The 12,876-nt window shown below is 39.8% G+C and overlaps 1 protein-coding gene across 1 annotated transcript; it reads left to right on the top strand.

Annotated features, from left to right (window-relative positions):
• The first annotated feature begins 2,716 nt into the window (after nucleotides 1–2,716).
• leng8 (leukocyte receptor cluster member 8) lies at nucleotides 2,717–12,706 on the top strand. Its single transcript, XM_004078174.4, has 15 exons — nucleotides 2,717–3,130; nucleotides 4,587–4,719; nucleotides 5,555–5,695; nucleotides 6,078–6,155; nucleotides 6,359–6,773; nucleotides 6,853–7,024; nucleotides 7,108–7,278; nucleotides 7,389–7,637; nucleotides 7,715–7,879; nucleotides 7,961–8,255; nucleotides 8,354–8,455; nucleotides 8,540–8,608; nucleotides 8,831–8,960; nucleotides 9,045–9,252; nucleotides 9,334–12,706. Exons 1-15 carry the CDS (start codon nucleotides 3,090–3,092, stop codon nucleotides 9,494–9,496), a joined length of 2,532 nt encoding a protein of 843 aa, XP_004078222.1. The 5' UTR covers nucleotides 2,717–3,089; the 3' UTR covers nucleotides 9,497–12,706.
• Nucleotides 12,707–12,876: the final 170 nt, after the last annotated feature.

Below are 12,876 nucleotides of genomic sequence, written 5' to 3'. Positions count from 1 at the left end.
TGTCTCCCTTTTTATACTACTGTAATTAATAACTTTTTCTGGAATGAATAATATAAATAATAATAATAAACGTCTATTATTATTTTGTCTACAAAGGTAACTGTTAAAATTTTGTTTCTGGATCTACGCAGGACTGAAATGAATTGTTTTCCTGTTTGTTTTTATCTTTGTGAGGATTTCTTAAAATCTTTAAATGCTGTATGCTATCAGTGTAACTTTTTAAGGTAATATTGACATTCCTGTAGAATAAAGCTTGAGAAAGCTACATCATTGAAGCATACAAACAGAGTTTCACAATGAATTATTAGGAGCGGTTGCTTTAAAATACACAGTAATTATGTTGTCATTTATGGAAACCATTCGATGAAGTAAAATACCACACTTGGCTCCACCTAGTCTGCAACATCATATTTTTAAAGGGAGGCTGCTCTTGCTTAACATAGCAAACAACATTGCCTACTAAAAACATCCTCTAGAAGAAATATTGAGAAAAGTTGCATTTGTACTGACATTGGGAAGATACTTTTTAGTGGTGCGTGTAACCTAAACGTCCCCCAATGGTTAAAGAGAAAGAACTCCCAGTTATGCAAACAATGGGAAGGAGTCATTGTTTGTGAAGTATTGTATGCATATTTGAGTAATGATGTACTTGCAAAGGCAGCATGAGAAGTTTTTCTGGTTATTCAGAGTGCATTGATGCGATGCCATATGTTAGAGATGAGTTGTTAGAGAAACAGCAAAACTTTGTAAATTGAAAGCTTGAATGTTGAAATCAGACTAATAAAATATTAGAGCTATTTTTGTTTTTATCCATGAACACTCCTTTTGTTTTGTTTTGTTTACTTTTTATTCCATGTCCACACACAGAGGTAACATTGATTTTAGTTTTTTTCGGCAAAATAGAACAGACAAAAAATTTATGGTTATTAATATGAATAATGTTTTGAACAAACTTGGGTATACACAGGGTTTTAGACATTTACTAAAAGCTAATATAACAGAAAATATCAGCTTCACTTCTGTGAAGAAAAACACTTTTGTGTTTTTTGGTATTTGTGTGGGAGACTTTCTGACAGGAAATGACTTTCCTCCCTTTTGACACACACTCCAGAACACACACTCACACAAACAGAATGTCCTACAAACAGACATCCTGCAGCTGTGCATGTTTCACAGGAAGGCAAGGAGGAAAGGGGGGGTCTGCTCAAGATCCGTGGATTTTGAAAACTATGTAAATTACATTGACTGGCTAAAGTAATAGTTGTCCACACCCACAAATGTGGGAAACCGTAAACTGTTTCACACACGCTCTGCCGCTCTGAATCCTATAAAAGGCTCCATGAGAGTATGCAAATCTCTGTAATGTTAACTCTGGACCTTTTTTTACCCCCAAAGATTCTTCTGCTAGCTCTCCAAGAATAACCCAGGAAAACCAACCCAATGAGCCCATATAAGAACACACTGGTGTCAAATATGTTCAATCAGAGTGTTTACGTGGATCAGTGTGTATGATGGTGATTTAAAACCCTCCAGGATATTCATTTTCACACATGGTGTCAGAATATCATCTGACAGTGAAGATAATTAGCTGTCTATGCAGAGCCTTGGGCTAGAGTTGATATTTCTCTGGAGTACAAATCCCAAGTATGGCAAGCTTCTGTTTTTTATAGGAATCCCTCTTCAAGACAATGCATGTCACTTGTTAATACATAAATATAATTTAAAACTACATTCAAATTTTAAATAGACGAAAAATAACATTTACTTGAATGTTAAAAAAAAATACCTGTGTAACTTCAAGCTTTACTTAACCCACTGTATCCGTTTTAGGGCCATGGGGCTGCCCTGTCCTGACTATTGTTGGATGAAGTCAGGTACACCCTGGACAGGTCACCAGACAATCACACACTCATACACACTCACTGTCACACCTAAGGCCAATATAGAGTAATCAATCAACCTGGGCCCTCGCGCAACAAGGTGAAAACGCTAACCATTGCGCCACCATGCAACTTATTGTAGAAATTTGGGACTGGCTCTGCAACAGACTAGGGAGGGGATCTGTCCAGGGTGTATCCCGCCTTCACCCAGAAGTAACTAGGACAGGCTCCAGCAACCCTGTAACCTCCAAAGAGATATAGCGGATTAAGAAATGGATGGATGGATGGATGGATGGATGGATGGATGGATGGATGGATGGATGGATGGATGGATGGACAAAAACTATTTGGCAAACAGCACTTTAAAAAAAAAAAAACTCATTAATCTAACACTCTAGATATGTGTCCTTTTGCCCTTTATTTCAAGAATCAATATACCCAAAACAGAGGTTTTTTCTGTTCATCACTCTTGAATATTGGAGACCAATAATTTCCATGAAATTTGAAAATACAAGTAGTTCTTGATTTTTATTAGCTACCAAAATCTAATAATTTGTCACTATTTTTTCATCGTGATATTTGTTTTGTTCTGAATTTAAGTTAAAACTCTTGAAAAACTGCTGAAGGAGAGTGGAAAATACTAATGGAAAGTCTGCCCTGTGCTCATGTCTAAGGCATTCTGAGCCACGATCCTCTCAATGATTGACAAGCAAAACATCGAATCAGAATGCAAGCTAAATGTGTAGGTCAAATATAATTGGAGGAATCTATATGGGGCGGGTTAGAAGCTGCTGACACTCTCTATGTTTGACTGACCTGAAAACCTCAACACAGGGAACGAAATACCTTCGAGCCTGGTTAGATTTGGCCAGTTTCACTCATCTGCCATTTTGTCTCAGTAGCTTTATCAGTTGAAGTCGTTCGCTGACGAAGGAACCAAAATACAAGATCCACTTGATTCCACTTTATTTTTGTCATTTGACTCTTTCATGAACGTGTGTATGGGTTAGATTTCCTTTGGTAATGTGATTCTCTTTGCAGCCGTTAAGCTTGTTTGTGTTGTATTTGTCCAGTTTGACGACAGTAGGAGTTCGTCTTGTTTACACTCGGGTAGGAGCTAGCGCTGACGACGTTAGCTGTGTTTGTTGCCCCAAGGCTAAAGGTACCTCCTGGCGTTAGCCTCCTGATGCTAATTTAAACTGCGGTGAAATGGCGGCCAACGCGGCTCAAACAACCACAACACCGAACTGGTAGGTCAAACTCTTTCTCACATTGTAAATAGAATGACTTAAAAGTAACATTTGCTTTGCGAGTGTTAGTACTTTCTTATTTTTTTCGTAGCTGTGTTATGGAGTGTATCATCATAGCGTTGTTAAATTTGACTTAAACGGACCATAAAATAAGTTGTTGCCTAGTACCGCTAGGCCGTTGGCCTAGTTTTCATTAAGCTAGGAAGCTAAATGCTAATCTGTCAGCCTGGTTGCTGTTAATGCATAATAAAACCAAACATTCATTCAATAAAAAATGTAGTCAATTATGATTACTAAAGCAAATATCATCTGAATGTAATGTAAAGACTGTTGTCAATCAATAGTAAATCTATATTTGGCGACATTGGATTACGTGAACGTCCCGGAAATGTCTTGTTGCTGACGTTATTAAAATAAAATAATAATAATAAAAATGATGGGAGTAAAATACATGTCTAATGTTTATGATTTGTGCTTTGTTGCTCTGAATAAATTTAATCACGGCATGTCTGTATAAACTAATTATTTGATATTTAGTACAGGTGATGTTTTCCTGTTCTTTCATTTTTTTTCACCTATATTAATTGTTCTTAATTTACTTGTTTAAAAATACCCCAAACATTGAGTAAGTTTAAAAAATATATTAAAAATGTAAGATTTTATTTTAATCAAAATTCATAATTTGTTTTTTTAGGACTCCCTTTTGACTATTTGTTTTTCTCATCAGCTATGGTTTCATCCAAACAAGAGAATGTTGGAAATCACATCTTTTCCTCTTTTGTGCAGAAGACTATTTGATACTTTTACTTTATTTATCCCACAATGGGGAAATTCTTCTCCGCATTTTGACCCATCCCCTGAGCTGCAGGCTAGCCGGGCTCGGGGGTCGACAGCTGGCTGTGGAGAGCGGGGATCGATCCGCTAACCCCTCGGTTTAATATTGATTTAAGTAAAACTCACTTGAATATGGGTAAATATCCTGCGCGGCCGCCCTATTCTGATGCATCCACTTGTTGACAAATAGATCCATGTGTGTCTTCATTTTCTTCATCTGAGCTGGCATCTGGCTAAAACCTGTATGGCTGGATAACTCATATATTGTTTGCCATTTTTATTGCACTGTTAATGTTAGGTTTGGGTTGTGAGGGGCTGTCAGCTAGCTGGAGAGCATGTAAAGAGATGGATGTCGAGAAGTAGAGAGGTTGCTCCACGCCAACGGTCCTGCCTGCAGGGGTGCATTTCTAAAGAGCTATTGCTGCTCTGCAGAAACTGTATCCCACAACACAGTTTACAATTGTGATCAAAAGACTACTGTGTACGCTTTTACAATAGATCAAAATACTTTAACTCTTTAATATTTACACAATAAGGATATTAGTGAAATAACATTTTTAAAAGATGCATTCTATACAGTTCTTTAAACATAATCTTATTTCTGTTCTGATGTCAATGGCAGGTCCTATGGTCCATCTGGAGAAGGCCAAGTCCATGAAAATCCTGAGTGGGAGAAAGCGAGACAAGCCCTGGCATCTATCAACAAGACTCAGAGTTCAGCTAAGAATGCTCAAGATAACCGGGCAGCAGCTGAAGTAAGGGTTTATATAAACATTTTAAATTATGAAGTTATTCCTGTGTTGATTTAACTTGGGTTTTATCTTTGTTGTTCTTAGTTGTGCTCTCAATGGGGATTCATATGGTATCCAATAGTGCAATGCAAAGGAATACTCTGGCTAATAATAAAATCAAACATTATGGTTGGAGTGCCAATTTTATTAAACTAATTAAATTGTTATAAAGCTGTTGTAAATCTTTATGGGTGTCTCGTTTACCTGCCACCCCGCACTGTTATTTCAGCTGTACGGTATACCAAAATGTATCCTATAGTGTTCTATGGCGTGTGAAACAAGCACCACCATGCTTTGATTCCAGTTTTCAATCTTACTGCTTAAAAGAAAATGTGCAATGTGCATTCTGTGACGAGAGTTTCAATAAAACAATAGGAGAACAATGTTAAATTTTGATTTGTAAGCTTATGAGGTAAACACAGTGAAAGTTGGATGATCCCATATATTCATATATTTAAAAAAGTTGGATTTCCTGAGCCACTTACTGTTAAAGAAATGTTCCCTACATTGATTCATGAACAGAGTAAGTTCTCAAGTCTTTCTGGGTAATTACTGCAATCCACCAATTTCTTCTTCCATGATTAGCTGTTGTTTCTTCCCCTCCATCATCTGTATTTTTATGACACTGTCTAGCACAACAGAAAATACCAACAGCAAGTTTTCAGTTTCTTATTTAAAACATTGCATAGTTGTCCGCTTTACATCACATTGTTTTACTTTTTTTTTTCCTTTCTAACTTGATGGTTTTGTCATTTGTCATTATTGCACAATACCAATGAAGTTTGTTTGTTGATTTCAGGCCTGTCAGTTCCAGCCGCCCGGATCTGATTCCACTGCAATTCAACAGCAGCAGCAGCAGTACTATTCATGGTACCAGCAAACTCAGCAGAATTATCCTGGGTACACGTACCACTACAATTACTACTACCCAATGGGACCAGTAAGTGAAAAACGGAATTATGCTAATCTTTAACAACTTTTTGTATTATAAACACATGGTTGGATTTACTTTTTTACAATATTAAATTTTTTCTGGTAGGTTAATATTTAAAAAGACATATCATAACATCAAATAAAAAATGAACTTCCAAAGTAAACATTTACCGGTATAAAAAAAAAAATCATTGCAGGTACACTGATGTGCTCATCATCATTATGACTGTATAGTCGACGCAAAAATATAATTGAGATCTTACCGCATACATCTTCACATTGGCGGATATTTCTCCATTTGTGTATTAATTGCTTTTATATTTAAAGTTACACAAGTGTGTTGCCATGATATTTCACATTAGCTTCTCTAACACTGTGTTGATTTTCAGTATGGAGCTGGATACCCACCAAATCAGTATGGTGTTCCTCAAGGGCCATACACAGGATCTCCAGCCTCTAATGGACAGGTACATGGTGTTTTTCATGTTGGACATTGTTTCATTCCACTAAAAACAAATTTCACATTAGAGGTGCTGTAACAATTGTCCACTTTGCACTGTGTAAGCCAAAGTAAATGAGCATAATTATTTGCTGTGCCAAATATTTTTATTTTATTTACTGATGTATGGGATTCTGCTCTACTACTTAAACGTGTATTTTTCCCCCACAGCCTCCTCCAGTGCCTGGAATGGAGGACCAGTCCCCCAGCTACCCTCCACAACCACAGCCTCCCCCTCCTGCCACCCCCCAGCCACCCCAAAGCCCGACCACCTCAGAGAAACCTCCTCCGCCCCCACCGATTCCTCAATCTCCAAATTCCCAGTATCCTCCCCCCTCACAAAATGCTTACAGTGCCAACAACACAATGGGGTACCCCCCTAGTGACCCCAACCAAATGCAAATGTACAATCATTCCCAGTCTAGGCCAAACTACAGCCAGAGTTTCCAAACACAAAACACCTATCAATCCAGTCAGAATAGCTCCCAGCAACAACAGCTGCAGAATCAGTATGGGCCAGGGTTAGGCAGAGGAGAGACCAACAAAAACCAAAAGCAAGGGCAGCAACTGTGGCATCGCATGAAACGTAAGAACAACAGTTTGATTTCGTGTGTGTTTAGCTTTGGTAGTCTGTGAATTTTGTCTAACAGTTTCTTCTTTTACAGAGGCACCAGGGACAGCTCCTTTGAAGTTCAACATTTCAAAGAGACCATATCAGGTTCAGTGTTCCTCAGGTTCCAATCAGGGTTTTCAGCCTGGTGAACAGCCCACAGGTGTTAACTCAACCCCACCGTCTCCAGCTAATGCCAGTGCTGCTTCCGGAGCAGCCCAGACAAGGTGACCAATATTTTGATTTCCATTTCTCCAGTCTTTCTTAGATTTATTTGAACATATACTGACCTGAAGTGCTTTCTCTTTAGACCCCAAGATTGGCCCCCAGCCATGAAGGAATATGTGCAACGCTGTTTCACAGCATGCGAGACAGAAGATGACAAGGATCGAACGGAGAAAGTACTAAAAGAAATCCTGCAGGAGCGATTAAAGGATGGCTCCGCCTACACAATTGATTGGACTCGTGAGCCATTACCAGAGTGAGTTTACGATTAACTTTTTACCTTTGTTATTCCCCACATCCTTGCTTCGATTAGATATTTTGATAAGTGGTGCCATCTGAAATTTTAATTCCTGTTTTTCTTTGTAGCTTAAAAATGAAGCTGTCACGATGGGAGGCAGTTTTACCTCAGAGAACGTCAGACAGTGTTTTGAACCGCACTGGGAGTACAGCGGCTGCCGCCTCAAGAGGCAGGGGAGGTGGACACAGGTTAGGCCATTACAGGAACATTTTCTCTCAGAGGAGTCCATCTTCAAGCTCGTCCCGGTCTTCCTCTCACTCGCCATCTCCGTCACATAACCGCCATCGGGACCGAAGCAACCAAAGGCACAGACGGAGGTAAGGCGGCTTTCCTCTGAGCTGATCAGATGTGGGCTGTGTACTTGGAATTAAACGTGTCGTTAATTTCTTTCCAGTGATTCTGGATCACAGTCGGATAGCAGCATCTCCAGTGACCTGCGACCTCAGCTGTCCAGGAGAAACCAGAAAGGAGGACGTGGTCGTGGCAACGATAGAGATAAAGGGCGAGGAGGTGGAGAGAGGGGACGAGGAAGAGGAGGGAAAGCAAACAGAGGAAGACGGTACGTTTTCCTAAATACATAAAATGTCATTTATTGTGGTGATTGTTGCCTTTTAATTTATTATAAACTTGTTTTCAACAGAAACATTGATGACTCAAACGCTGCCGGTGGGAAAAAGAGGAAAGGTGGCAATGCTGGTTTGGATTTCCACGACCCTGATAGAGAAGCTAAGAAACAGAGCAGAGCGGCTCGTTTCCACAAGCAGCTTCGCTCCGAGCCGCTAGTTCTCTCCATCAACACCCTGGATCTACCTGATGGAACACAGGAGGGCCTGAGCTGGGAGGACTGTCCCATTGTGGGATCATGTCAGGACATCACTAAATCCTACCTCAGGCTCACCTGTGCTCCTGACCCCACCACTGTGCGCCCTGTGCAGGTAAGATGTTTATTTCTTTTGCCTCTAATACTATGCGTTTGTCCTACAGTCTGCTTTCATGAGGAGTGGCAACATGAACGTTTATTTTTTTATTTTAGGTGTTACGAAAATCTTTACTGTCTGTGAAGGCGCACTGGAAAACCCATCAGGACTATGCTTATGCATGCGAGCAGATGAAATCCATAAGGCAGGACCTGACGGTCAGTTACTTTGATACCTTTTTATTCTGTAGTTTATCTTTCTTTGTGTGTTTGTCACGTTTGCTGATGATGCTTCACCTTCAGGTACAAGGTGTTCGCACTGAATTCACAGTGGAAGTGTACGAGTGTCACGCACGCATCGCTCTTGAAAAGGTTAGGCTGTTATTTATTTAAATGAGCTCATGTCAATGAAAGCTGTCATTTATCTAAATGAGGATGTTCTAAGGAGTCATGGGATCTGGACTTAAAATCTCTTGAAGCCATTTGGATGAGTGGCGAAGCATTTTAAGAATTGATGACGTGATTCAACTTGAAGATATCTGTTGTTGTAGCGAGTTGATAACATTTTGAATGCTAACTTTTGACTGATTTCAGGGAGACCATGAGGAGTTCAACCAGTGCCAGACCCAGCTGAAGGCTCTTTACAAGGACAATCCCTCAGAGAACATCGGAGAATTTACAGCTTATAGATTGTTATATTATATTTTTACTAAGAACTTTGGTGGTAAGCTCACATTTTCTTGTGAAAGTCAACATGTTTTTCCGAACATATTTATCTTACAAGTTGTGATTTTCTCTTTACTTCCAGATCTGACTACTGAGTTGGTATACTTGACCCCAGCTCTGAGGGCAGATGTCTGTGTGGCTTTTGCTCTTGCATTACGTGCTGCGTGGGCTTTGGGGAACTATAGACGATTCTTTAAGCTCTACCTTGAAGCCCCACGCATGGCGTCCTATCTCATTGACAAGTTTGTAGACAGAGAAAGAAAGATCGCACTTTGGGCCATTGTAAAAACGTAAGCTATGCTCCGAAAGACAATTTTGGAACAAATTTTAAAAATGTAATTTAATGTCAATTGTTGTTTTCTTTTTTCCAGATTCAGACCTGACCTGCCAGTGCAGTATGTGCAGACTGCTTTGGGCTTCACATGTTTAGACTCCTGTCTAGCCTTTTTAAATGGTCTAGGTGTCGCCTTCACCCCATCTGACCCCCAAAAGATAGACTGCAAAGCCAGCGCAGCCTCACTAGCTGCTTCCTGAGTGGGTGGGAGGGGCTTTAAGGAAGGGAGGAGCTACAGGACCATTATGTAGCCTTGCAAAACTAACAGACTCCACTTAAGTCACCTCAGCGAGCTCATCTAGAGCGTAGACGAGTACCATCATTAACTACAGAAGAATCTAGATTCTGTCCGAGCTCGCATACAGATGTGAGAAAACGAGTCTGCACTTAGTGAATTAGTTTTGACTTGAAGCCCAAAGTCATCAATACTGTCAGGATAGAGAAGAAGAGGGGCAGTTTAGATGCAGGATCATGTCGTTTCGAGTCACAGAGCAAAATTAGTGACAATCGCATCCTCATGGTTCATCTTCCTGAAACCCCATTATATTTCAGCGCTAACAGTGTTTTGTTATCTTTTCTCCCTCCTCAAGTCAGCAGCTCAAGATCCTGAAGATTCAAGTCTTTTTCGTCTAAAGGGAAACTCAAAAAGCTCTCTGGATAATCTCCCAGATAGTTTGCCTTCTGGAGTCGGGGCAGTTTGCTTTTACAGACTGAGAAGGTGCTGGCAGTTTGTGTAAAGAGGATGTGGTGGTTTGTATGTCCTGGCCTGCGTCTTGGTATCTGCAGCAGCTCTTTTTCCTGTACTTTGTTGCCACGTGGCTCATGGAAATATGGACTAAAGTCGTGTCTCAGTAAAGTAGTATTATTCCACTGGCGACACCAGCCACGGCTCGCTAAACCAATTGACTTTATGGCAAAGAAGGAGTTTCTTCATCACAGCAAAATCCTTATTCCATCAGGAGCTTCAGCTTCGCCAAACCCTGAGTTTTGCTTTCCTCTGCTTGGAGTCGAAGGATCCTGCCTCTCCTGGAATCCAGCAGGCCCCTGTTCATCAGAAGAGGAGCGGCGATGCCGACCTTTAATCCATTTTCCATCTCAACAGCAGTGAATGATTAAAGCCGGCGGCTCTCATTTAGGAGTCCATGTGCATCAGAGGAAACTCTGGCAGCTTCCATCCAAAAGGAGCAAGCGGTTTGTATGCCACAGCTGCCTGACATCTCTGCAGGGCTGGTAAGCTAGAAGGACTAAGCAAGGGGATGACAGCCTGACACATGTCCCAAATCTAAAATATGCACCCCCCCCCCCTTTTTTTTTTTTTTATTTTGTTTCTTTTGTTTGTTTTTTTGGTGGTGCCAGTATTGGCCTTGAACAAAAAGGTGTTGAAAAATTTGGTAACAGCAGAGAGGGCTTTAGGGGAAAAAACTATTGGACTGTTTTTGTAAAGAAATAACTTACCATAAAAAGCCTAAATGCTCAGTAAAGTCACCAGTTTCCTGTTTCAAAATAAAAGACCAAAATTGACCTTTTTAAACAAATGTACTCATTGAAGTGTTTCATTAGTCAACACATATTTTTAATTAAATATACTTATGCAATTAAAGCAAAAATATAATTGAAACCTTTTATTTAATTTTGAAACCATAATTTGTATTTGGCTAAAAGTTTCTAGACTTCTTCCTAAATGCTGGATTTCCCTTCTAGTTTGAGTTTGAGGCATTTATTGATTGCAAAAGTGTGTTCAGGCTTGTAGTAATCTGTCATCAAATTATATAATTACCAGTTTTGTGTTTTTTATTATTGCATATTAAATATATATATTTTCCAAAATTCGGTAAGTTTAGGGTGACTCACATATTTGATCATGTGATGTGAACAGGTCTGTATTGCATAAGTTTGCCCTCTGTGTGGCTGCAATGGAGAAATGACCTAAAACTGTTATCTAGACTGTAAAAATCAGAACGCAGGAAGATTCCTGACCTGAATTTACTGCTAAAGGTAGACCTTTGTCACTTTTGGCCACCTTTGCCAGCTGCATGTCATCTTATCGCCTATGATTAGTTTCAATTGTTCATAGCAGATCAGTTCTACAGCAAAATGTTCTGTACTGACGATGTTCTCAACATGTGTCCCCCCCCCCCCTCCCTTTCTTCATTTTACCCTGTCCTTTGCTGCTACCTCCCTTCACCCCCCAAACCCCCAACCCCTCAAACCACCAAGCTTCTTGTTCTTCAGCTGGGAGCACTGCTGCATCTCAGAAGCACACGAAGGAGAAAGTGGGCAGGCGGCAACCCGTGGGGGAATCGGGAGCACGTCTGACCCGCTGGTGTGGAAGCAGCCGCTGAACAGATGGGAGCCTCACAGAATGAAATTAGTGAGAATGTGGAATTTGCTTCTTGCGATGAGCTGCTACCACAGATGTTTGTGTGCAACCAGTACCATCAATGATTGTTTACTGCTGGTGTCTGTTTGTCCAGGTGCATTTACACACTCTTCTGATGAAAGTTGGTCTTTGATAAGGATATATATATTTTTTATTTTATTTTTTTAGTTCTGAATCATCAAGTTATGGTTGATAGATTTGCACGTTCCTTTTGTTGTGGTTGTTAAAGTAAGAGTTTTATTTTTTGCAAGATTCTGTAGAAAATGTGTCTGGACATGCAGAACAAATATTTTCATCTTTTAAGAAATGTTTGCCCTTTTGCTGAGATATGAATTTCCATTAGTGCTTTTGTAAGACTTAAGCAATGTTCAAATGGTGTACATCTGATTTTCCAGGACTGATGCCCCCCAGTTTTTTGTTTTAGTTCATTTTTGTCCCCCTCCCTAGTAGAGAATTCACCTTTAGATAACTAACAGGATACATTTCCATTTGTTTTTCCTCTGGATCCAGTATTTTTTTTCTGTAAAATTTTTATTTTACTTTTTTTTTTCTGCTCCCATGTTATTCTACACTTTCACCCGTCCTTGTAATTCCTCCTGTGACTCAACAGTGAAAGATCTCCCATCTCCCCTCCTTCACATGTCTTCATTTCCTCTGTGGAGGTAGTCTTTGTACGGATTTGTCTTCTCCTTTTCTCTTTCCTCCTACTGCCACCTCCTGTTGCATGTAGCTCCTCTTTTCTTCTAACCAGTTTTCATTTTCTCCTTTTTTTTTTTTTTTTTTTTTATTCAATGTGTTTGCGTTGTGCAACAAGTCAGTCTGGCTAGTAAGTATTGTATTTACATCCTGCAGTGTTTTCTGAGTTAATCTTTCAGCTCACTAACACGCCTTCGAAGCTGAAGGTTCATTTGCAGTGCTTCTTCCTTGCTTCCCACCCCCACTCTGAAAATAATCTGGCTTGGTAAACTGCCATTGTGTTAATATTGTGTAGATATCTTTTGACATAATAAAATTCAAAACTGAATAGCAAGGGTTTTTTTGTGAATTACTCGTATTTGTGTTGTAAAGAGGTATAAACCAAAAAGGGTCCTTACAGTGACTTTTATTATGAAAGGTTTTTCATGAACTGAACAGTTCCAGCCGCATTCTGCATGTCTTGTCTCCTAAAATTCTTAGATTAAAACATTTTAAACAGTTTCT

This window comes from Oryzias latipes, chromosome 16 (assembly GCF_002234675.1).
Source record: "Oryzias latipes chromosome 16, ASM223467v1".
NCBI classification, from domain to species: Eukaryota; Metazoa; Chordata; class Actinopteri; order Beloniformes; family Adrianichthyidae; genus Oryzias; species Oryzias latipes.
This window is presented reverse-complemented; position numbering and strand designations above follow the sequence as displayed.